The 24551-nt window shown below is 54.3% G+C and overlaps 1 protein-coding gene across 3 annotated transcripts in view; it reads left to right on the forward strand.

Annotated features, from left to right (window-relative positions):
* The window catches only part of EPHB2 (EPH receptor B2), a 186834-nt gene that overhangs the window by 64682 nt on the left and 97601 nt on the right, over nt 1–24551 (forward strand). For all 3 annotated transcript variants that reach the window (XM_057531220.1, XM_057531212.1, XM_057531215.1), the window contains exons 2-3: nt 1273–1337; nt 4578–5262. In XM_057531220.1, the coding sequence (XP_057387203.1) occupies nt 1273–1337; nt 4578–5262 (750 nt within the window). The remainder of the gene's footprint in view (nt 1–1272; nt 1338–4577; nt 5263–24551) is intronic.

Below are 24551 nucleotides of genomic sequence, written 5' to 3' on the forward strand. Positions count from 1 at the left end.
GGTGAGAAGCATTGTGTAGCCACAGTGTGGGGATTGATTAGTGATGTGTCCTGGGCACAGAATTGGAGCATAGCAGCAAGCATGCCTCTCACTCACTCTCGCTGATCTAGGTGGTGTGGAAGGTCCAGCTGTGATCCTCTAGATCTCTCCGCCTACCCTCTCACAACTATTTGTATTCATACCCCATCTCCACTACCAGACTGTGAACTGCTCCATGGTAGGGCTTTGCTATTCACCGTTTTTTCCCTCAGGGTACCCAGTACAGTGCTTGGTACATAATGGGCATCAGGATATATCTGTTGATTGAATACTTGAGCAATTTAAATCTTCTCAGTGCATTGCAGTTCAGTTCAAAAAGTATTTTGAATCCCCTGTGGCAGGAAAGGGGTAGAGGGAGGGGTGCTGAGCCTGATCTGGGGGTGATTGGGGATCTCTCTGGCCCTGTGGGTCTCCTTTGTCATTGGCTGTATGGTTCCTTTCCTCCAGCTGCTGGAATAAGGGGAGGCAAGTGGGGCCTGGCTGGTTCAGAAGCTGATCTGAGTTTCCTGAACCCCCAGAGGGCAGGTGATGGTCTGGCCCCACTGGACACAGTGCTCACCCCTTAACACCCCTCCATCCCCAGGGCCCTATCCTAGGGGCAGAGTTGGCTGAGCCCTGGGGGAGGGGGCCCAGGGATGAGGACACAATGGAGAACCCCAAGTTCCTGGAGAAGGGGGAAAGGTATCCCTCACAGGAGGTGTGGGCCAGAGGGCCAACGTGGGATAACTGATGCGGCTTGGCTGGGACCCAAGGGAGGCCCCTGTAAGGCCAACATTCCAGTTTCTGAGAATTTGATGCAAGTGGAAAAGCGAACAGAACCCTAAGTCTGAAGTTAAAATTTGAGATTTCCTGAGGACTCTCTGAAGCCCATCCAGGAGACCCCAGATTAAGACCCTTCCCTACCAGTAAAGGAGCAAAGGGGCAATACCTAGGTTGGAGGGATGTGATTGGCTAAGAGGGTGGGGCATGACCATGTGTGAAAGGGCTGGAGTTGGACCTTAAGGGGTGGAGTCTAGAGGAATAGAATCAGATGATTGGCTGGAGTGTGTGAGTGGGTGGGATTATGGAGTGAGAGGCAGGACCTAAAGGGAGGGTAGCTATAGGGTTCGATCCAGATGATTGTTTGGAGCAATGAAAGTAACGCTCTGTAGAGAAGGCCCTCAGGAGGTAGGTTCTTGGTGATTGACGGTGCTTCATAGGCAGCTCAGTGATGACTCTTTGCTGTCTCCACAGAAACGCTGATGGACTCAACCACAGCGACGGCGGAGCTGGGCTGGATTGTGCATCCTCCATCAGGGGTGAGTCAGTGGTCCTCAAACCCTGCCTGGTCTCCCAGGATACCTCGGGTTCTGCTGCAGGGCCCAGATGCCCCGCCTCCACCGCCCTGCCGAATTCCAGCCCCTTCCCCTCCTTCAGGTCCCAGGACCTGGCCTCTCATTGCCCCACCCTGCTGGTCCCCTACCATTGATGGAGTGCTAGTTACCATGACAACATGCTGGATGCTTTCAGACTTTATCCCATAGAATTCTAAACGGGAGGCTGAGGGAATTCCCTGGCGGTCCATTGGTTAGGACTCCGCGCTTCCACTGCCGAGGGCCTGGGTTTGATCCCTAGTTGGGAAACTAAGATCCCACAAGCCACACAGCGTGGCCAAAAAATAACAAATAAATAAATAAATAAAAGCGAGGCTGAGAAGTGGTACACACACTACCCCCATTTTATAGATGAGGATGTGAACTGTCATTTCCTGAGCACCCACTGCGTGTCGTACTATATCAAAGCACCTTTACATACATCATCTCCAGTCCTATGGGGAGGAATCCCCTCCATTTTACAGGTGCGGAAACTGAGGCTCGGAGAGCTATAGCCACCTGCCAGGGACCCTATGGCTAGTAAGTGATGAGGGCTCAGGTTTGCATCCAGGGCTGTGACCGAGTCTTCTGGGTCCCTTTTCTGGGTCCCCGTAACACTAGGCTCCCCCTTCCTGAGCTCTTACCATCACACTGCCTGGGGTCCAGTGGTCTGAGCCCATGGAGGCTGTGAGCTTCCCAAGAACAAGATCAGGCACAATTTGAGATTCCTCTTTCTTCCCACAACAACCAGCCCAGCAGTTACATACAGACTGTGGGGTCAGACACTCCTGAAATTCTGTCCCAGTGCTGCCACTCACCAGCTGTATAATTTTGGGCCAGTTCCTTAACCTGTCTGAGCTTTAGTTTCCTCATCTATAAAACGGTGATAATAATGTCTTCCTCATAGGACTGTTGTGAGGTTCTCCTGCCAAGTGTCTAGCACGGTGCCTGACGTAGAGTGGGCTCCCAGTGACAGGTAGCTATAGTAACTGTCACCGTCATTATTGTTAGTTCTAGTATCAGTCCCTCCTCATCCCCCTGGTCTCTGGGGAGGGCTCTGGGCTCCCACAGCCCATCCCTTCCCTTCCCCCCATCCCAGCTCCTCTGCTGGGACTCAGCTGCTGCCCCAAGGAGCTGCATCCCCCCACCCCCCTCAGGTCTGTGCTCTCAATAGGCAGGGCCCCAGGGTCAGGCCTCTTTCTGTGGCTCTTTCTTGTCACCAATTTTCCATCTGTGAAGGCGGCTGGGCGCACATCCCCACCCTGCCAGTAATGAGGCCAGGCTGGGCTGCAGGGCCCCCGGACGCAATTATTTGGGGTGTTTAGGCTGCAGGGCCTCTGCATGTTAATTAGAGAGAGGGGAGAAAGGCAGAGTGCTCTAATTAAGTGCTCTAATTAAGTTCTGAAGAAGAGCAGTGATTGAAACAAGGGGCTGACTTTGTCACATGGTGCCACCAAAAAAAAAAAAAATTAAATGCAACGCAGGGAGCTTCAGAGCCGCCATTGAAGGAGCGGCTGGTCCAGCTCAGCCTTCCCCACGCACACTTGCCCTTCACAGCATCAGCCCTCCCTGGGCTGGCAAACACCACCCGCCCTGTGCAGACTTGGCCCAGAGAATCTGAGGGAGGCAAAAGGACAAAGAACACCCACTTGAGAGTGACACCTCTCCCACCACTTGCCCCCGCCCCCCCAAAGTCACATTTGGCAGTTGGGGAAATACAGGCCCAGAGAGGGGCAGTGACTTGCCTAAGACCACACATCAAGTTAGCAGAGCTGGGACAAAACCCAGGACTCCTGGGCCACTGTTGGGTCCTCATGTTTCAAGACAGTGTGGACAAGCATGGGTCTGGGTCTGGGTCTGTGTCTGTGTGACCTGGGTCAGGTGACCTCATTTCTCTGGTCTCTACTCCCTCATCTAAAGTAGAAATAACCCTACTTACCACATGTGATAATCATGACAAAGAAATGAGATCCTGTTACAGCACCCACCCTTGGCCCAGCATAGGTGAGTGGGGTTCACTCTGCTGTTGGGTCTACCCCAGACGAAGCCAGCCCAACACCAAGGGGGGCACAGGAGAAGGAGGGAATCGGTGGCTGATCTCAACAAGCTCTCAGTCCCACTGGGGAGACCAGACCAAGAGGGCCGGGAGTTCCTGGCACTTGTCCAGGCAGGTTGTCCCCGAGGGCCCAAGGGAGAGTCAGTGAATGTGAACACTGCAGCTGGAGGGAGAGCCCACGGCAAGAGGTTCCAGAGGATGGACAGAGAGACGAAAGGTGCTCGAGGGGTCACAAAAGCGTGAACAAAGGCTCAGCCTGCGAGTGAGCTTGGCCTGTGAGCGTCTGTGGAGGGAACACGGCCTGTGTCCTTCCATTTCCAACTTTCCATGGCCCTGCCCAGCCCCTTCCAGCAGTGGGGCTTGGGAACTCGCAGCTGGGTGAGAGCCCAGGCTGGGGCCCAGTGAAGTGCCGAAGTGCGGACCCCAGGCGGGAAGGCGGGAAGGTGTCCCTCCAGGCACTGTCTCAGCCACTTAAGGCCCCAGAGCAGAGCTGCTCTCATGGGGAAAGGCTTTGTCTTCCTGTTATGGGGCTGAGGGCTCTTCTTCCATTGGACTGGGAATCCCCAAGGGCAAGAACTGTGTCTCCCTGGTCAGACAGGGAGCTCCCGGCAGGCAGAAGTCCTGTGTCCCCCATCAGACTGCTAGCTCCCCAAGCACAAGCTCTGTCTGCTTTCAGACAGGGTGGGCCTCTCCCTGGTTTCCCTTCCAAGTGGGAGCTTCCCAGGAACAGGGGCCACGTCTTCTTTATCAGATTAGTTACCCCTGGGGGTAAGGGTCACATCTCCCACCTTGACTAGGGCAATACCAAGAGCAGGGCGTGTGCCCTTCCCATCAGATTGGCGTGTTTCCCTCGTAGACTGGGGGATTCCTCAGAGCCAAGGCTATGTCTCCCCCTCAGCTTAGAGTTCTCTGATGGTAAGCATCATGTCTCCATCATCAGACTGGAAGATCCCTTAGGTAGGGTCTGTGCCTCCCCCATTAGACTAGGAGGCCCCTGGTGGTAGGTGTCCTGTCTACCCCCATCAGACTGGAGGATTCCCTAGGGAAGAGTCTGTGCCTCCCCTCTTAGACAGGGTGTTCCCTGGGGCTAAGCCCCTACCTCCCCCACCTGACTAGCATTTCACCCGCAGTGGGAAGAGGTGAGTGGCTACGATGAGAACATGAACACGATCCGCACGTACCAGGTGTGCAATGTGTTTGAATCGAGCCAGAACAACTGGCTACGGACCAAGTTCATCCGGCGCCGTGGCGCCCATCGCATCCACGTAGAGATGAAGTTCTCGGTGCGTGACTGCAGCAGCATCCCCAGCGTGCCTGGCTCCTGCAAAGAGACCTTCAATCTCTATTACTATGAGGCCGATTTCGACTCGGCCACCAAGACCTTCCCCAACTGGATGGAGAACCCGTGGGTGAAGGTGGACACCATTGCCGCCGACGAGAGCTTCTCCCAGGTGGACCTTGGTGGCCGGGTCATGAAGATCAACACCGAGGTGCGGAGCTTCGGGCCCGTGTCCCGCAGTGGCTTCTACCTGGCCTTCCAGGACTATGGCGGCTGCATGTCTCTCATCGCCGTGCGCGTCTTCTACCGCAAGTGCCCCCGCGTCATCCAGAACGGCGCCATCTTCCAGGAGACTCTGTCAGGGGCTGAGAGCACATCGCTGGTGGCTGCCCGGGGTAGCTGCATCGCCAACGCGGAGGAGGTGGACGTGCCCATCAAGCTCTACTGTAACGGGGACGGCGAGTGGCTGGTGCCCATCGGGCGCTGCATGTGCAAAGCGGGCTTCGAGGCCGTGGAGAATGGCACTGTTTGCCGAGGTAAGGGCCACGGCGGGGCAGGTGCCCCTGCAAGTGTGTGGAGTTGGTGTTGGCTGCAGACTTGAACCTGGCAGCTGGGAGGGCAGGCTGGTGAGCACAGAGGCCTGGAGCTGACCATGAGGCCCTCTGTGGCCAGGGTTTCCAAATCTACAGCCGTCGTTCAGCTTCTTAGAGGGAGGCATTAAACAGCACTTCTTGAATGGTGGTATGTGTACGTACTACAGGGGGTATGCAGGCTGATTTTAGTTGAGGATAAATGTTTCTCATTTTAATTATTATGTAATGATGGCAGGTGGTACTTTATTTCTTCATTTACAAAAGTGATATGGTTTCCTTTTTAAGAAAATGTGTAAGTCATAGTAAATAACATTTGTAAGAGAACCTTCATTGCGCTTTTGCTGTATCGGTCAGTATAGGCCAGGCCACGCTGAAGTGACAAAACAATAAGAGTTTATTTCTCACTTAATGCTACATTGTGAGTCAGCTTGGGATTCCTCCCTCTGGGAGCCAAGCAGATAGAGGAGCCACGATTTGGAATGTCGTGATCACCAGGGCAGAAGAAAGGAGCAAGTATGACAGATTGTATATGGGATCTAAATCTTCCCCCCCGGAATGGCTCAGACATCCCTCCTATGCACGTTTCAATGGCCAAGGCAAGTGATGTGCTTACTTCCAATTCAAAGAGATGGAGAAGTGCAGCTCCACTGTGAGCCAGCCCTCCTGATTACCATTTTTACTGTGTGCTGAGCACTTTACATGTCTAACTCATTTAATCCTCACAAGAACCCTATGAAGGAAAGTGCCATTTTATAGGAAGAAATCACAGCTCATACACAGTTCATACAGTGAATAAGTGGAGGTAGCACAGAATCTTACCCAGGTAATGTAATTCCAAACTACCCTCTTAACCACTGTGCCCCTTAAGTTAATTTAAAGAAAAATATTAAGTAAACAGTAGTACAGGTAGTATTTGATTATGGCCAAGAGTCACAAAGGTGCTGTGTAAACATAAGAAGTTGTACGAGGTACTGCATGGTGGTGAGAAGGCTGTGAAGGTAGACAGACCTGGGTTCAAATTCCAGCCCTGCCGGTTACTAGTTGGACGTCCTGATCCGAGTTGTGGAACCCTCTTTCATAGGGTAGTTGTGAGGATTCAAGACCTTAAGACATGTAAAGCACTTTTGATGGCTTCTAGGATACAGTAAGAGGTTAATAAATGTTAACTAAATGAGATGCTACATATAAAGCCCAGCGTGGCACAGGTTCTCTGCAGTGTGAGCTATGGTGGTGATGGTGGTGACATAGGAGACTTGAAGCCTGCTTGTGCCACTTCCTCTTGCCTTCCCAATTGGAATTGGGTCCTGGGGTAGTTCCACATGCCAGGCTACGAGTTTGGACCTTTTCCAGGGGCCTCGAAGAACCAGTTAAAGTTTAGCCCAGGGTAATTGCAATGATCCTCACCTTTATGAAATTTTGTCGCATCCGCCATCTCCATGGCTCCTCCCTCCAGCCCTCTGAGGCAGCATTTTAAGGGTCCTGGGAGGACAAGTGGGTGTATAAGAGACAGGAGCAGTGGCCTGTGGGGAAGCTGCGGCAGTGATCTCAGGTGATGATGGCTGCGTGGATTGGGCGTCCACAGTGCTGGGGAAGAGGAGGGGTGCAGTCAAGGGATGTTTTGGCAGTGAATCAGATGAGATGTGGAGACAGATTGGAAAGGGAGGAGGGAGAGGAATCAGGGAACCAGGAATTCCAGCTTACAGGGCTGTGATGGTCTTGGAAAAGAAATGGGGACATTGGGAGAAAAGGCTGGTTTCTTAGGGAAGACAACAAATCTGGTTTCCTATACTTGAGTGTGAAAGTGCACAGCCCTGGGACATGGCAGGGGTGAGACAGGCCATGGGGAACAGAATCAGTCACTCATTGCTTATTGGTTATTCACTCATCAAACCTTCCCTGTACCTCCTCTGTGTCAGACCTTGTGCTAAGCACCAGGTAAGACAGAAGAGAATCCAACTATGGCCTTGCCTCCTAGGTGCTCACAGTCTAGCAGAGGAGACCGACTGTAAATGAACAAGGGTGGGAATGCATTAGACTTGTTTTAATAGGAACTGCTCAGGCTGAGGTGGGCACAGAAAAAGGGAAGGCTTCACAGAGGAGGTGACATTGGAGCTGAGTCTTGGGAGAGGTGTACATTAACCAGGTGGCCCAGTCCTTCTGGAGGTTGGATCAGCATCAGCAGAGACCTGGGGACATGAATCAGTGTGCCTCATTAGGGGGACTGGTCAATTGTTTGGTGTGGCTGTGGCTAAGGGTGCAAGGAGAGATGTAAGAAGAACTGTGGCTGGAGTGGTGCCCAGATGAAGAGGTGTATTAGTTATCTATTGCTGCATAACAAGTTAGCCCAAAATTTAGCAGCTTAGAACAACAAGCATGTATGTATGTATGTATTTATTTATTTATTTATTTATTTATGGCTGCATTGGGTCTTCGTTGCTGCACGAGGGCTTTCTCTAGTTGTGGCGAGCAGGGGCTACTCTTTGTTGCAGTACGCGGGCTTCTCATTGCGGTGGCTTCTCTTGTGGAGCACGGGCTTCAGTAGTGAACAACAAGCATTTATTATCTCAGTTTCTTAGAGTCAGGAACCAGGCACGGCTTAGATGGGTGCCTTTGGCTCAAGGTCTCTCCTGAGGTTGCAAGCAGGCTGTCGGCTGGGGCTGCAGTTTCATCTGAAGGCTTGACCAGGGAGGGATCTGCTTCCACGTTCCCTCATGTGGTTGTTTGCGGGCCTCAGTCCCTCCCACGTGGGCCTCTCACACGTGCAGTGGCTTCCCCCGAGCACATGATCCGAGAGAGGGAGCGTAAAAGAGAGAGCACCCAAGAGAGAAGCCACAATCTTTTTATAATCTCATCTCAGAAGTGACATCTCATTACTTCTGCTGTATTCTCTTCATTAAAAGTGAGTCACCAGGGCTTCCCTGGTGGCACAGTGGTTGAGAGTCTGCCTGCCAGTGCAGGGGACACGGGTTCGAGCCCTGGTCTGGGAGGATCCCACATGCCGCGGAGCAACTAGGCCCGTGAGCCACAACTACTGAGCCTGCGCGTCTGGAGCCTGTGCTCCGCAACAAGAGAGGCCGCGACAGTGAGAGGCCTGCGCGCCGCGATGAAGAGTGGCCCCTGCTTGCTGCAACTAGAGAAAGCCCTCGTACAGAAATGAAGACCCAACACAGCCAAAAATAAATAATAAATAAATAATAAATAAATTTGGGAAAAAAAAAAAAAAGTGAGTCACCAAATTCAGTCCATGCTCCAGGGGAGGGAATTACACAGGGTGTAAATGCCAGGAGGTGGGGGTCCCTGGGGCCATGACAGAGGTGGCCTGTCACAGGATCAGAGTCTGAGCTGCTTCTTGCAAGGGGTGGGAGTTCGAGGTAATGCTGGGGCAGAGTGTGTCCAGCGCTGGCTTCCCCCCTCCCACCAACCCCCGGACGAGGCCCAGCCCAGCCCAGCCGGCTACTGGATGTCAGTGGAGGCCAGTCAAGGTGTGATTAATGAGCTCAGGGAGCCAGAAGGACACCAGCTGCTGCTGTGGCATGTGTGCAGCCACCCAGATGTGGGGCTGCTTCAGCCCAAGTCCCACAGGCACTGGCCCCGCCAGTCCAGGACGTGTAGGAATGATGATTATTGCTCACATCTGGGTGGTTGGCAAAGTGCTTTCCCCATCTCCAGCTCAGGGATTCTCAGCCTTTACTATGCCTCAGGATCCGCTGGGAAGTTTATTAAAATGCAGATTCCTGGGTCTGGTGCGGACCTCTTCCCCAGGTCTGGTTCTGTGCCTCTGAGGTAGGGCCAAGAATCAGCATTTTTAAACAAGCAGCACTGATGCTCCTATAACAGGACTATTAGCTCAGACACACAATGTGTTAACACATCCTTGGCCAGACCAAGCAGGACTCAAGGCCAGCCCCACCACCACCCCAGGGAGCATCCACCCTAAAGGGTGGGAGGGAACGTTAGCGGAATCTCTGGGAGGGTGTGGTTTGGAAAGATCCATTTAATATTGAAACATAACATGATGGGAAAAGAATCCATTGCTTTCTCAGAGAAATACAAATTAGAGAAAACTTGACGGTGGGGGGGACGGGGGGGAGTAGGTGAGTCCTCGTGGGGAATGGCGGTGATCCCAGCGGTGGGCAGTGGTGACTGGGTGTTCCCAGTGCGCTGAGTGGTTCATGAAACTATGGACTAAACTGACTCAATGAGACCATCTTCCTCTAGTGCCTGTTTGTTGTGTGCAGGGCACAGTGGGGAGGGGAGGGGCTCGGAAAAGCCAACTGACCCCTCAACAAGCATGTATTGGGTACCCCCTGTGTGCCAGTTAGCCCTCTAACAGATATTGATTGAGTTCCTTCTCTGAGCTGGGCACATGCCAGTGCTAGGGAACACAGATGTGAACAAGAGGGACACATTCACTGCCCTCCCAGAGTTTTGGTCTGGGTGGGTGGATGGGGGAAGATGGAGGAAATAAAGTTAATAAACAAATAAAAGAGTTATAAACTGTGAGGAGTGAAAAGAAAAATATAGGGTACAATAAAAGAGATCAAAAGGAGGATCTGCTTTAGCCAGGTGGTTCAGGGAAGGCTTCTTGGAAGAGGTGTCATTTGAGCTGACTGAGGCTGTCCTGGGATGGCTGGAGGAGAGCGCCTGAGAGTCACGGTTTGTGGCTTCAAGTGTCTCCTGGGCAAGCAGAGCATTCAGACACAAGGGAACAAGGCAGAGCATGGTCCTTCCAGAAATGAAGTCTATCCAGGCAAAGTACTTTGAGAATATGAGGAAGAAGGCATCTCTTCCGACTGGGCATCTGGGAGGGCTTCTAGGAGGAGGTGGCATTTGAATTGGGCCTTGAAGAGTGAGTGGGATGTGGATGGGTGAAGGGAGGGGAGGAATTGTAGGTCGAGAAACTGCATGAATAAAGGCCCGAGATGTGACAGTATAGGGCATGTTTGGTGGGTGTCCAAAGCCCTAGTGGGTGCAGGGCTGGGGCACGACTTTCTCCTCTTCATTCATCTATTCATGGTTCATTGAGTGCCTAATCTGGGCCTGCACTGGCCCCACAGACACCAGGTGGGAGACTCCTGGGACTTCCTTCAGAAGAACTCCACCCCCTTCCCCTACCCCAGTCCCCAGCCTCCGCAGGATCACAGTTCCCACTGGGGCTTGCCACCGGCTGATTTGCTGGTGGGGGTCGGGGGGGGGGCAGGAGAGTGGCCTTGGAATTCCTCCTCTGCAGCAGCTGCTCCCACCCAAGCCCTGAGTCTGTTTGCCTGACTCTTTCCAGATGTTTATGGGATTGATTGTGAATGTGTCCCTGCCTCAGTTTCTCCAAGTTTGTCTCCGTATCCCTATTCCCATTGGTCTCTCCTTCCCTAATGAAGCCCCTACTTGCTACTCCCTGCCCATCAGTGGGAGCCCCCAGCCCAGCAACCGCTGGGGACCCTGCCCTCCTCTCTCCCCATGGCAGACGTGCGTCTATAATGGATCCAGAGGCAGTTCCACAGTGAGCGTGATTGCCGTGATGCTATTGGGGTGTAATGGGATTTTTAATGTTTAGCTTGGACAGGGAGAGGGACTGCGAGCCAGCGGGTTAGGGGGGTGAGGGGGTGGGAGGTGCTTGCACACACATGTTGATCCGCTGGCTCCAACTCAGACTTCCCAGTTCCCAGCTGCCGGGCTTCTCCTCCCAGCCTCTCCCTCTCCTCCCCCTGCCCTGCTTGGCAGCCCCTAGCCCTGCTCTCTCCCCCACCCATGGCCTCTCCTTGACCTTGGCCATGGAGACCTGTTTCTTCAAACCCCAACCCTGCCACTTGCTAGCTGTGTGACCTTGGGCAAGCAGTGGACCTTCTCCTGGTCTTTGTTTTCTCATCTGCAAAGCAGAGTAAACAGATGCACTGCTGTGCAGAGTAAATGAGAAAATACCTAGAAAAGTGTTAGAAAAATAAGGACTTTTACAAACACTGTCTTTTTCCTGTGGACTTTTTTTTTTTCTCCTAATGAGCTTTTTTATTTTGAGGAAAAAATAACTTTTCCTTATCACAAAAGCAATACAGTTTATTTGTAGAGAAGTTACTGATAAGCCAAAAGGAGAAAATTAAAATCACACAGAGAGTAACCACTGTTAACAGACTGGTGTGGATCCTTCTAGGTGTATTTATATGTATTTAACCATATTGATTTTTTTTAAAAGAAAAAATAGATTCCTTCTGAGAATACATGAGGATTTTTGACTTATTAATATTTTGTGGGCATTTTTCCATGTCCTGTTGGATCATCATTTGGGAAGGCTCTTAGAATTCCATAATAGATAGATGTACCATGATTTATTTACCAGTTCTCTAGTGATCCACATGTAGGTTGCTTGCAGTTTTTCACTACCTTAAATGCTGGCATGGACTTCATTGTCCCTCTGCCTTTTTGCACTGCTCCTGGCATTTGTGTAGGATATGTCTCCAGGCATGGAATTGTAGGGTCAAAGGGTATGTACTTTTTTTGAGCTTTTGATGCACGTTGCCAGATTACCCTCCAGAAAGACTGGGCTGAATTACCCGCCTGGCAGCAGTCTTCGAGAGTGTCTGTTTCCCCGCATACTCACCAGCATGGGATATTATGCCTGTGGCTTTATTTTCCATTTCACTCCCAGAATCCTGTGCCTCCCCAGCCAAGGTAGGGAGGGACCAGGGGTCCTCTCTGGGCCCTCAGGGTTGGATCCTGGGCTGCCCTTAGGGTTGGATCCTGGGCCACCCTCAGGGTGGCCTCCTTCCCACCCTGCTTTCAGCTCCAGCCCTTCCCACAGAGGCCGGACCAGTGGCCCAGATGTGTCTGGCAAGCCTCTGGGGGTGGGTGCGGTCAGTCTCGGGGTGAGGAGGAGGGAGGCATCCAGCTGGCAAGGCCTGTGCTGGCTGGGGAAAGGGGTGTGAGGGTTGGAGTGCTGGGTGGGAGGAACGGCCCAGACCCCCACACAGAAAGTTCTGCTGCTTCTCTTCAAGGGCAGGGTGGAGACGCCCAGCTTGGGGAGGAGGAAGGGTGATAGATAACCCCTCCAGACCCCCAGGCTCAGGCCAGGGCTGAGACCACACAGGCCAGCCTTTCGAGAAGGGGATTGGATGGGGACCCTGGCTAGTACAGGCTATTCAAGTCTTTGCTCTTAAAAATTAGAAGTACCCCCTCCCCACTTCCCCTTTTCTATATGCTCTCAAAGCATCTATTTTTGTTCACAACTATCTATCCATCTCTCCAACCATTAATCCATCTGTTTGTCCATCTATCCAGCCAGCTGGCCAGCCAGCCATCAGCCATTCACTGAACTCCAGTTTCTGATTTTTTTGCTTCGTGGAGAGATCAGGTGATGTCTTCATAGAGGACCAAGAAGCTAACACACAGTGAATAACACTCCTCAGGCACCTACTGTGCGCCAGTCCCTGAACCAGGTGTGGGGACTGCAGACATGAGGAAGGCCCTTCTTGCCCTCATGGAGCTTCCAGTCTGGTGTAGGGGAGTTGGCTCCATCTGTAACTGTAGCCTTGGGGCACTTAGGAAGGAGTCAGGAGAGAGCTGGGGAGGCTTCCTGGAGGAGGAGCCATTTTCCCGGGGCTTTGGAGAATGGGAGGAGGTGGAGGCAGGAAAAAGATAGTCAGAAATGATACTGATTTTTTTTTAACCCTGGCCTCTTGCTGACCCCCAGCCATCTGGGGGAGTGGGGTACAGGAGAAGTATTCTTAGCCAAGGGAGAAGGGCAGAGGGGCTGCCAGCACCCTCAAAGGGCTGAATGAGGCAGAGGCTGAAAGGAGTCCTGAGAGGATTGGAGAAGGCCAGGGCAAAGGGTGAAAGGTACCTCCTGTGTGCCCAGCTCTGTGTTATATGCTCTGCTCCACTATCTTATTGAATCTTCCGCTGATACGATTAGGTGCATTTACAGATGATGAGACTGAGGTCCAGAGAGGATCAGTGAGTTTTCCAAGGCCACACAGCCAGTAAGTAGCAGAGGCAGAATATGAACCCAGCTTTCTCCAGCTTGCTGGGACAAGTGATTACCCGGGAGTGAGTGGATATCTGAATGTACTCTGCCCTGCCCACCTCCCCATTACCCAGGAGCCCCTGAGATGTAAGAAGAGTTTGACAGATAACCAGCTGAGGGGCTCACGTGTGAGTCTGTGAGACCTCAAAGAAAGGAGGGGGCAACCAGAAGGGCTTCCGAGGGGAGGAGGGAGGCTCACGGCTGAGCCTTGGCGGACACGTTGCTTTCATATCAAGAGATGTAGGGCAGGATGGAGCACAGTCCCAGGGCAAAAGCTCAGAGGTGGGGAAGCCCCCCCGTAGGCCTCCTCTCCTCGTGCCAAGCCGTGAGATGGCCTCGGGGAAGGAGGCCCACCCACCCCCGGCTAACCTCCGGCCAGAGAGAAGAGTCCCCCCAGCCCCCATGCAACATTTACCAAGTGCTCACGTCATGCTCCCTTCCTGCCTGGTTACCTTCTGGAATCCCCCCATCAAATTAGAAAACTGAGACTGAGGGCCAACCGTCACACCCCTCATAGTTGGCAGAGGCAGGTGTGCACTCTACTGCCTCCTACTTCTGATCTCCTCTGCTTCTTGGAGGTGTCAGGAAGCCTTGGTAGCAGGGCCCCCGTGCTTATTCCTACGGACCAGCAGCTCCCCACTCAGGCTCTCACTGACTCCCAGTCACCCGTGGGGTTAGGTAGCCTCATCTCTATTTTACAGAAGAGGAAACTGAGGCTCTGAGAGGTGAAGCAGCTTGTCCAAGGTGACACAATTAGGAAGGGATAGGATTTGAACTCAGGTCATCTGACCCTGGAGCCCCAGCGCTGCCCCCTCTCAGCCCCAGACGGGTCTCGGACCCTGAAGGCATCAGGTTAGACCCTGAAGGCATCAGGTTGATGGGTTTGGTCGCAGGCTGCCTCCAGAACACTCTGGCAGGACCATAAACAGCTGGGGAAGTTCCCTCCCTCCAGCGGCTGCCTTTTCATCTGGCTGGGCTTCGGGATCTGGCGAGAGAAGCCCGTTTATTGAGGAAGTTTATGCATTTAACAGTTTAAGCCTTTCTAAGCCTGTGGTACAACAGGATTTGGGAGCTGTTAACAATTCTGTGTGGTTAAGAGATTTTCATTGCTCTGCGGCAGCTGGCTCAGGCCCCACAGGCCCTGTTCTGGCCTCCACCCCGCCCTGCTGGGCACCTCCTCCCTAGGACCCTTTGTCTTCTGCCCCCATCCTGCTGCTTCTCCCTGCTCCCCCTACTCCTAGTGTCTAGGTATGAACTTTGACCTCAGAGCGGGGAGCTGCCCAAGGGCACACAGCAGTTAAGAGGCTTGAACTGAAACCTGCCTGGCAAAGCTCGAGTCCCTTCCCACACCCTAGACTGCCTTCCTTGGGTAAGGGGGGTGGGGTAGGAGGACATTATGTTGTTAATTCTGCACTGGCAGAACTTATAAAACCCCTCTAAAACCAGCATCTGACCTCTGCCAAGGCTTTGGAACAGGCCGGGGTGGGGTAACTTGCCCAGCTTCACTCACCCTGTCAGGTACAGAGCTGGAATCAGAACTCAGGCCTCCCGAAGTCCTAATGAGAATTCTTCATACTATACCAAACAGGGTTTTTTTTTTTTTTTCCATAGCCTGGTGGGGGGTGGGGGGGAATGCCATTTGTAATTATAATGTCTTACATATGTACAGTATTTATTTACTTACACTCTGCCTCATTCCAGAAAAGATTAGAGGCTGCTTTTGTATAGCATTTGGTCTCACCCTGTGAGATACTTTGATCTGAATGATACCCACATGAGAGAAGCAAGGCGAAGGTTATTAGCACCATTTTAGAGGCAAGGAAAACTGAAGCCAAGAGGGGACCAGACTCTCCCATGGTCACAGTGTACTTTGGTGGCAGAGCTGGGACTTGAACCCAGTGCTCTGGCCTCCTAGGCCCAGGCTCTCACTGGGGCCCCTTGTGATGTTCAGTCAGATAGCCCCCACCCTTTGCCTCCACCTCTGCAGGGACGAGACCCCAGCGTTCCCTGAAACGCCTTAGTCTCCATCCTAGGTGGGGAGAGGTGGCCTGGAAGAGTTCCTTGTGGCCCAGAAGACACATGGTTTGTGTGAAGAGGAAGGTGTGGGTGGGTTTGGCAGGATGTGAATCAGCCCCCGACAACCATACGGATAAAGGAGCCCGTGGCTGGTGGCCCAGGGGTCACCCCGAGGGGTGGGCCTCCCTTCGGACTCCTACCCTCTCTGGTTCCTCGGGCTCTTTGCTCCTTCACCAGGCCTTCCCAATCCTTTTCCATGGAGCACCATCCGTGGAGGTTGGATGATGCTGTTGTTTTCATCACAGGGATTTGTTTCCTGATCACGGTGACCCATCTGCCCAACCCTTCAGCCAACCCAGGAGAGGGTCACAAACACGCAAGCGCTCCCACGTCACTGGCATCCAGACACAGCACATGAACTTGATCTCTTGTCCTCTGCTCCCCACCCCACCCCAAACGAAGGGGCCAAGGCCACTGATCACCAACTTCACACTCATAAAAACTGAGGCCCTAAGACGTTAGATGAAATGGCTTATCCAGAGACTAGAGCTGGGTCACTGGGTCGGTTTGACTCTGACGCCCAGGCTGTGACCCTCCCAGCCCCCTTGCTGCTGATTCCTGTTCCGAGACCTCTCTTGAACCCGTTTATATCAGACCTCTGCCCCATCATTCCACTAAATCTGCTCATAATCAAGGCCATGAGTGACACCCATGTCGCCAATTCAGCGGTCAGTTCCCAGGCCTTGGCTTCCCTGAGGAGCGTTTATCAGAGTGACCACTGTCTCCTGGTGTCCCTTGTGCCTTGCCGGGTGCTTCGTGGCCAGTTCCCACTCGACTCCCGCCTCTCTACCTCGGAGGCCCCGGTGCTGAGTCCTTGGCCTCCTCTTCTCTCTCCCTCCCTGGGTGATTCCATCCAGGCCCTCTCTGGTCAATCTCCAGCCTAGACCTCTTCTCTAAAGTCCAGATTCACATACCTAACTACCTACTGGACATCACCATGCTTCCTCCCTGTTCCCTACAGTCTGTTCCCTGCCCTGCAGCCAGAGGTCCCTCTAAAATGTAGATCATGGGAATTCCCCTGGCGGTCCAGTGGTTAGAACTCAACGCTTTCACTGCTGGGGCCTGGGTTCAATCCCTGGTCGGGGAACTAAGATCCCACAAGCCGTGCAGTGTGGCCAAAAAAAAAAAGTAGGTCATGTCCCACCTCTGCTCAGAACCCCCCGAAGCCCCTCGTCTTACATAATGCAAAAGCTGAAAGGGCCCACAAATCCCTCCATGATCTGTCCCTCCCCTCTCTCGGACCCATCTTTTCCCATTTCCTCCTTGCCTCCTCCACTTCAGACCCGCTGACCTCCATGGTGGTTTCTTCTGCCTGGAATGTTCTTTCCTCAAGTATCTACATTGATTGCCCTCTCACCTTCTTCAGGTCTCTGCCCGAACGCCACCTTTTCACCAAGGTCCGCCATTGCCCTAGTTTTCCAAAGGGTGCATATATATTCTCATGCACACGTGTGCACATACACACGTGTGCACACAGCCCGTCCCCCTTCCCTGCTTTACTTCTCTCCGTTGCCCTTGCTGCCATCTGGCATACTGTTTCTTTGTTCCTTACCTACTTGTCTCCCCAGCTGAAATGCAGGCTCCGTGAGGGCAGATGTTTCTGTTTTGTCCACCACTGTGTCCAGGTTCTAGACTGATGTTTAGCTCATAGAAACTACTCCATAAATGTTAGCTGCAGAGACCCACTCACCCCAGTTTCACACCCTGTACCCTCCCAACCCTGATGTGAGCAATGATGCTAACAGAGGCCCTTGGAGAAGCCGAGGGCTCGTCCTGCTCCAGAGGGACCAACTTAGCCAGGATGCACAAAAGGTCTGTCTGTGGTTGGGACAGGCGTTTCCAGGCATGGATTGAGGGTTCTTTTCCTTGGGACTCAGCATCTCTTGTAAGAATCTTAAATCCAGGAGCTGGGGACCTCAGAGAGCAGCTTTCAGTCTTCCTTGTGTTTTCACGTTAACAAACATTAATTCCAGCTCTTGCTCCCTTGCCTGCGCTGGCCCAACAGTGTTTGGACTCCCTGCATGGTCGTCCTAGACCAGGGCCTGCTGGGGGACCCACCTCTCAGTAGGAGCGTGTGGGAGCCCACCACAGGCCCGGGTCTGTGCAGACACAGAGCAGGAGGAGGCGCCCAGCCCGCCGAGTCTCCGATCTCAGGTTCAGACCCCAGCCCCATTGCCTGACTTACTTGAGGAGGCCTTTGCTCTGAGCCTCAGTTTCCTCATTGTTAAATGGGGCCTGTAGTCCCAGCCTCACAGGGTTTAGAAGAGGCCCAGAGGAGTAATGGGAGCTCAGAAGATAGGAAAACGATGGGGAGTAGAGGGGGTGCCCCTGCTTCAGGAAAGAATGTTTCTTGGGGGGGGGGGGGGTCAGCAGGCAGTGCCCTGGCAGCGCACCTGGAGAGCAGAGCGTGTGTACATGATTAAGGGGGCCGGGGGTTGGTTGGTAATCCCCTCTCAGTTACAAGCAAGCCTGGGTACACAGTGGGTGCCTAATACATGCTTGTGGCTTGGCATTGTTTTAACCAGACAGGGTGCTTTTATTGAGCAGCACAGAAGCAGCTCACAGAGTCAGGGTGCCTGGGTCCAAATATGGGCTCTCCCACTCACCCTGGGACCCTGGCAGAGCACCTCCCCACCCCACCCCATCTCTGGGGCTCAATGTCACCAGCTATAGAATGACTCTTATGCACTAACAGCCTCTGATTCTGTTCTTCCTGGTCCTCACAGTGCCCCTCGAGAGGCCAGCAGGGCAGCTGTGACCATCTGCGACACCAGGATAGTGACCCCAGGTTACCTGCCACGCTCTAGCGCCCTCAAGCAGGAAGGTTTAGACATGTAGGTAAGAGCCAGCTGCCTAGGTTCTAATACTGGCTCTGACATTTACTAGCTGTGTGACTCTGGGCAGGTGACTCACTTCCCAAAGCCTCAACCTCCTCATCTAAATAATGGGTGTAATAATAAATGGAATGTTACGGGTGAGTTGTGAGGACTCAGTGCGATAATCAAAGTAAAGCACTGAACGCAGCACCCAGCTTGTGGCGTGTGGTCAGTGCTGATCATAGCCTGGGACTTGCTGTCTAAATGCTCAGGGTTGTTACCATATCCTTTTGCAGATGAGGAGACAGGTTCAGAGAGAGCAGGTGACTTCCTTTGCTCCAGGCCACACAGCAAGTAAGGCCCCTCAACCCCTGTTGTCCAGTGGGGCATGAGCAGAGGGCTAGGTGGGACTTGGGGGCCAGTCAGAGCTATTTCCCGCCTCTGGCCCCTATGTCCCCAGCAAGTTCTGGGCCCAAAGCCTCATGTTATGTTGGCTCCTTCCAGGGAACCAGACTCAAGCTTCTTCCCTTAAAGGCGTCACCATCCGATTTGCAACATTTTAAAGACCTGAGAGTGATCGCTGGCCTTTTTGCGCTGCCTGGGCGGGCCATGAAGCTTTGGGAGCCCCACGTCCGTATCCCTGGCAACTGCAGCCCTGGGCTGCCCTCCCCCCACACCCTGCTGTCAGAGCTGTCTGTCTGTGGGAGCTCCCTGGAGGCCTGGGAGGGATGTGCACACACGCATGTGCTGGGTCAGTGCAGAGCGTCCCCGACACACCTGCCTGTGTGTGTGTGCACTGGCCCCGTTAGACGTGGGAGAGTGCGTGCTGGGAGTCTGTGTGCCCATATGTGTAGAAGTGTGCCCACTGACCCAACATCCATCCACGTGTGTGGTTGGAACATCTCTGGACATAAGAGCATGTGCCTACATTTCAGGGGTGGGGCCCGTACGTGCCCTTGCCCACGCAGTTCACCCTGGAGCCCACCGTGAGTCATTACTGCCTTTGTGTTTGTACGTTCCTGTGTCTGTCTGACCTGTCCCAGCACATGTGTGTGCAGGGAGGAGCATATTCATGCATGTGCTGGATCACTTGGACCAGTGCACGTCAAGGAGCATAGGTGCCACAGAATGAGTGGGTGCACCCATCATTGTATGAGGGGATCCCTGTCCTTGGGTGTGTGTGTCCTGGGTCAAGTGGGTGTGTGTATGTTTGTGCATATCCAACCACAAGCAGATCAAGCCAGAGTGTGTATGTTCATATATATATTGTATCAAACCAGATGCACATGCACTTGGAAATGAGTATTTGTGAGCATGTGTGTCTGTGGTGCACTGGACCCACCAGTGGAGTATGTGTGTTGGCGGCAGGGGTGGGTGGGGGGATACACACATACACACACTCACACACACACTTTCTGGGGGCCAGAATGTCAGGGCCATTGATTTTCTGTCTCTTAGAAATTCTCTTTGAGGTCCTCTTCATGTCTCTTTCATGAACCAAAGTCAGTGGTTCCAACATCCTTAAAGCAAATCGGGCCCATTTTGCAGCAAGCCTCTATCCTTGGCCTGCCCGCCTTCCCTGCTGGTTGTGTGCACAACACGTACATGCAAAATGTGCTTATGATTTACAGGAAAGCATGGGGGCGCCCTGGAGGGGTGCGGTGATGGTGCTGGCCCGGGGTCAGTTCTTCACCAGGCTCTGATATTTTCTAGTCGGTGGCCTTGGGCATTTCCCTCACTTCCCAGAGCCTCCGGTTTCTCATCTGCCAAAGAGGCCAGACGGTGGTAAAGACATGACCGCAAGGCCCTGCCCAGGCTGGGATCGTCATTCCTCTCATATCTGTCTGAGGTGTTTTGTTTATGCAGCACTTTTGCCTTCTTCCTGGGGAGAGAGGCTGTGTCTACACGAGACACCAAAGCAGGGCCAGTGGTGGACAGGCCAGCAGAGGAGCCATGGTGCTTCTAGGAGGAAGGGAAGGGGCACACTTGAACTGTGCCGCCCCTCCCCCGTGCAGCCCCTCTGTGTTGTCCCCACTCCACAGTGGAGGAAACTGAGGCCAGAGAGCTGCAAGGGCCTGGGCGAACCTCCCAGGGGGCAGCAGGGGGCAAGCCAGCATTGGGACCCAGGTCCAGCCGACTCCTAGGCCTGCCCGAGCATTCGGAGAACGCTTCCTAGAACAGATGGGAGCGAGAGGTCAGGCCTCGAAGGATGCTCATTCCCCATAGCAGGCTGGGTGCCATACAAGCCCAAGGCACTGCATGTGCAGAAGTGGGGAAGCACCAGGCGGGAGGAAAGCAGGCCCTTCAGCCTCCGCCTCCCGCAAGCCTGCTCCGGCTCTCCCCGCCCTCTCCCCGCCCCGGCGCCCTCCAGATGGGCAGCCCCTCGCCGAGGTCCCCTCCCGCCCCTCGCGCTGCAGTCTTTGTGGCCCGCGAAGAATGCCTCCCTTTATCTCCCGGACGCCCCTTCCCTTTGATTCTCCTCTCCCCAGCGTTTCTGCCAACCTCTGCGTGTTGGGAATCCAATTAGAGGAACGGACAGAGAGAGTGACAGCCTCACCGAATCCCGCCTCGGCCCCTCCGAGCACGCCCAGCGGAGCTGCAGGCAGCACGGGGCCTGCTTGTCACGCCAGGCCCAGCGCTGGGCTTTGTGGGGATTAGCTGCCGGGGGGTGGGGCTCTCCCCAGATGGGACCAGAAGTGATGCTGGTGAGTGTCACGTCCCGGTGAGAGTGGAGGGGGCCACTCTGCTCTGTGTGGAACCCAGCATGGGAACAGGGGGGAAGGTGCCAGGAGGCAGGGTGGCCTTGGCCTGGAGTGGGCTACCTTGACCTATAGGGGATGCTTGGGGAAGTGATGGCCCAGCCCAGTCGGGTTATTTGGTTCCAAAGCTAGACTCAAGCAGAGCTGGCAGCCAAGCTCAGGTCTACCTGCTGTCGGGGAGACACCTGAATTTCCACCTAGGAGGGGCCGCAGGGGTTCATGTGCTTGCAGGGGTGGGATATTATCTTGATGCTTCATTTGCAAAATACTTTACATATGATCGGGAGGGGAAACCCCAAGGAATGCAAAGGGGGCAGCCACTGCATGATGGTGTCTGAAGAATCGCCCACCACAAGCTACTCCTTGGCCTGGCCGCCAGGTTAAGGCCAAGACCCTGCCCTCCCACACCCACCACCATGAAGTTATCCTCCTGGTTTACTGCCAAGGAAAATGAGGGTCCCAAGGACAGAAGGCCAGTCTGAGGCAGAGCTAGGATTTCTCTAACCCCCTCCTACCCCCGGGTCACCCTGACCCCACCCCCAACTCCTAAGTTGGGAGAGTCCCCGATGCCCCCTCCCCAAGGAGGGATTTGGTGGCTGAAGAAGTGGATTTCTGGACCTCAGGGAAAGCAGCAGCCTCATCCCCAGCCCCAGGAGCACCAGGCAGAATATGGGCCAACAAATGCCCCAGCCTCTCCAGAAATGGCTGGAGACTACAGTGCACTGGGCCTTGTCCTAGGCCCAAGCACAGAGAGGGATTTGCATCCAACATGGCTTCTGCCTCCAGGAGCTCACAGTGATGGCGTATGTAAAGGGGAAGCTCAGGACCGTGAGGACCCACAAGGGACCCGGGGAGGTGGGGATGGGACCACACTCAGCCCGGGCGTCCCAGCGGGCTTCTTAGAGGAAGCTGCACCTGAGCTGAGACCTGGAGGACAAGCAGAAAGAGCTTGAGGAGGCACCGAATATTCTAGGCATGAGAGGCAGGGCAGGTGTGGGGCTTCCCGGGGAGAGGCCCCTGCCCACCCTCATCCCCATCCTCATTCCACAGCTGCCTGGGCTGGGCAGGGCTGACCCACCTCCTACCCCAGAGCCCCAGCGGGGCTGCACAGCTGTGACTACCTCCTGGGCCTGGCAGGGTTGGCAGCTTTGGATGCTCAGCATCTTCAGTAAGAATCATCGCGGAGGTGGGACGGGAGAGCCAAGGGAGGCCACAGTGCCTAAGAGCACACATTAGAGAACCGGGCCTCTTACAGACACTGTCTCCTCGGATCCCACATCAACCCAGGGAACAGGAACAACCACCCCATTTTACAAGTGAGAAAATGGTTCAGAGAGGCAAAGGGGTTGCCCAGACTCAGAGAGTATGTTAATTTATGGGACCAGCATTTAAACTCAGGACCCCCATGGACCTTTCCCACCACTCTGGGCTGCCACAGCCAGTGCAGATAGGAGTTTGTTGGATTTATGTTTTTGGTTCTCCTGTCCCAGCACAGTGCCTGAGTGGTGGGTGGATGGATGGATGGATGGATGGCTGGCTGGCTGGCTGGAGAAAACCAATCAATCAGTTGACCAGTTCTTCCTTACCTGTTGCCTTTTTTAAAAATAACAAATTGGCACTCATCCCCATCTTGCCAATAAAGACCATGTTAATTATGAAGTAATCTTTCAGCTCAGTCCTTGTGAATACAAAATGACAAGGGTGTGTAGACCCAAGAGAGCAAGAAAAGACACCCTGATCTGCTTCCCACACCTGCCTGGGCCTGAAGACTCACTCAGTCACACAGACCCACTCACTCTCACATGTTCTCACCCACTCCCTCCCTCACAGCTGATGACCCCACCCCCAGGGACCTCCCCACCTCCCCACTCCCCATCTTTCCACTTCCAGGTGGAGGCCTCTCTGGGCTCAGCCCTGGCCCTGCCCGCATGTATGCGCACACCTCTTCCAGCCCCTCTCCTCCCTCTGAACTTGACTCCTCCTCCCCTCCCTCCTCCCTCCTTCTGTCTCCCTCTCCCCTCCTCCTGTGTTTTCTTTCTTCTTCCATCTCGTGGTTTCTCTACCTTAATGGGGCTTCAGGTCTCTGTCTCATCCTCCATCTGACTGTCTGTCCTCTGGGTCTCTCCTCCCGCTTCCTCTGTGTCTCCCCCTCGCCCTTCCTCACCTTTTTCCCTCCGACCCTAAGGAGATCCCTTGCCCGTCTTGGACTCACCCGGGGCCTGGGTGAGCTGTGGGCTGGAAAAGTGAAGCCCTTCTCCTCAACCCAGACACAGGGGTCAAGGTGGGGTCCAAAAGCAGCCCCCCAACCTTCCCCCTTAGAGACGGGCGTGGTGCACATACCCAGGGTGGCTGCCTTAGTCTGCTCACCTGCCGACCCGTGGAGTCACCTGGCCAGGCCATTTGTTTGCTGCCCACACACCCTAACTGCCCACCTGCACGCCCACCCCCAGCCCAGGTGAGGTGGGGGAGAAGGCTACAGGTTCACGCAGCCCCGGGTCAGATTCCCTCCATGCCCTGAGTAGGTACCTCCACCTCTGAGTCTCAGTTTTCTCATCTGTAAAAGGGGACAGGAGACTTGTGTGAGGCTCAGGTGTTCTGCCCGACACAGTAGGTGCTTGGGAATGGCCGTGGAAGACAAAAGAGAAGAGCAGGCTCTACCCTCAGAGGACTCACAGCCCAGTGGAAGGCAGGTGGCTGGGAGAAGTCACCCCTTCAGGCTCTGGGGAGCTGGCAGAGCCATGATCAGAGTCCATTTGCCCCTGAGGGCAGACGGAGGGGCCAGGGTCAAGGGTCACAGGGAAGAGGTCAGCCTCAGTCCTGAGTGACTCTGGGGCCAGGCCTTAGTGGGAGCCACTGCTGGGGATTCAGCCTAAGGCCTGGTCAGCTTCGAGTTTGTCAGTCAGTCTAGGGGTTCTCGAGCGCCCGTGGTTGGCCCCTCTCCTTCTCGCCAAGGCTAGAATCCTGCAGGTTTGGGATGAGCCACCCACCTCCGGAGCCCACATCATCCACCCATCATCTCTGTCCCGTGCTGGCCACAGGGGACCTGGCCTGTTGATTCTGAAGGGACTTCAGTGGTGCCCCGGTTTAGCACGATCCCATTTGTGTGTCCTTGAGCCACACCCATCCTCTCTGAGCCTCAGTTTCCTCATCAGGGCCTTTGAATAGTTTAAACAAGGGGCTGCGGGCCCAGAGTGGGCTCGGGGTAGCCGTCTCCCAGCCTCCCAAAGGGCTCCCTGTGGTGGAAATTCCAGACCTGCCCCTCCCCTTATGGCCCAACTTGGGCCCTCCCTTTCAGGAGCTGACCTCCCCTCCCACAGCCTGAGAAGTCTGGCCCCAGGACGCTCTCGCCCTCTGCCCCCTCCCTCCACCTCCCCTCGACCACCCAGCCCAGCCAGCTGGGCGGGAGGGGATCAGAGGCTGTGAGTAGCAACCTCCCTCCCACCCACTGGACCCAGGGTCAGTAAGCCTTCGAGCGTGGGAGGGAGACAGAGACTGAGATTCTATGGGGTGGGGGTGAGGGTGAGAATAAGGCAGGTGTGTGTGTGTGTGCATGCGTGCGTGTGTGTGTGT

The sequence above is a fragment of the Balaenoptera acutorostrata genome, chromosome 1, assembly GCF_949987535.1.
Source record: "Balaenoptera acutorostrata chromosome 1, mBalAcu1.1, whole genome shotgun sequence".
Classification (NCBI taxonomy): Eukaryota; Metazoa; Chordata; class Mammalia; order Artiodactyla; family Balaenopteridae; genus Balaenoptera; species Balaenoptera acutorostrata.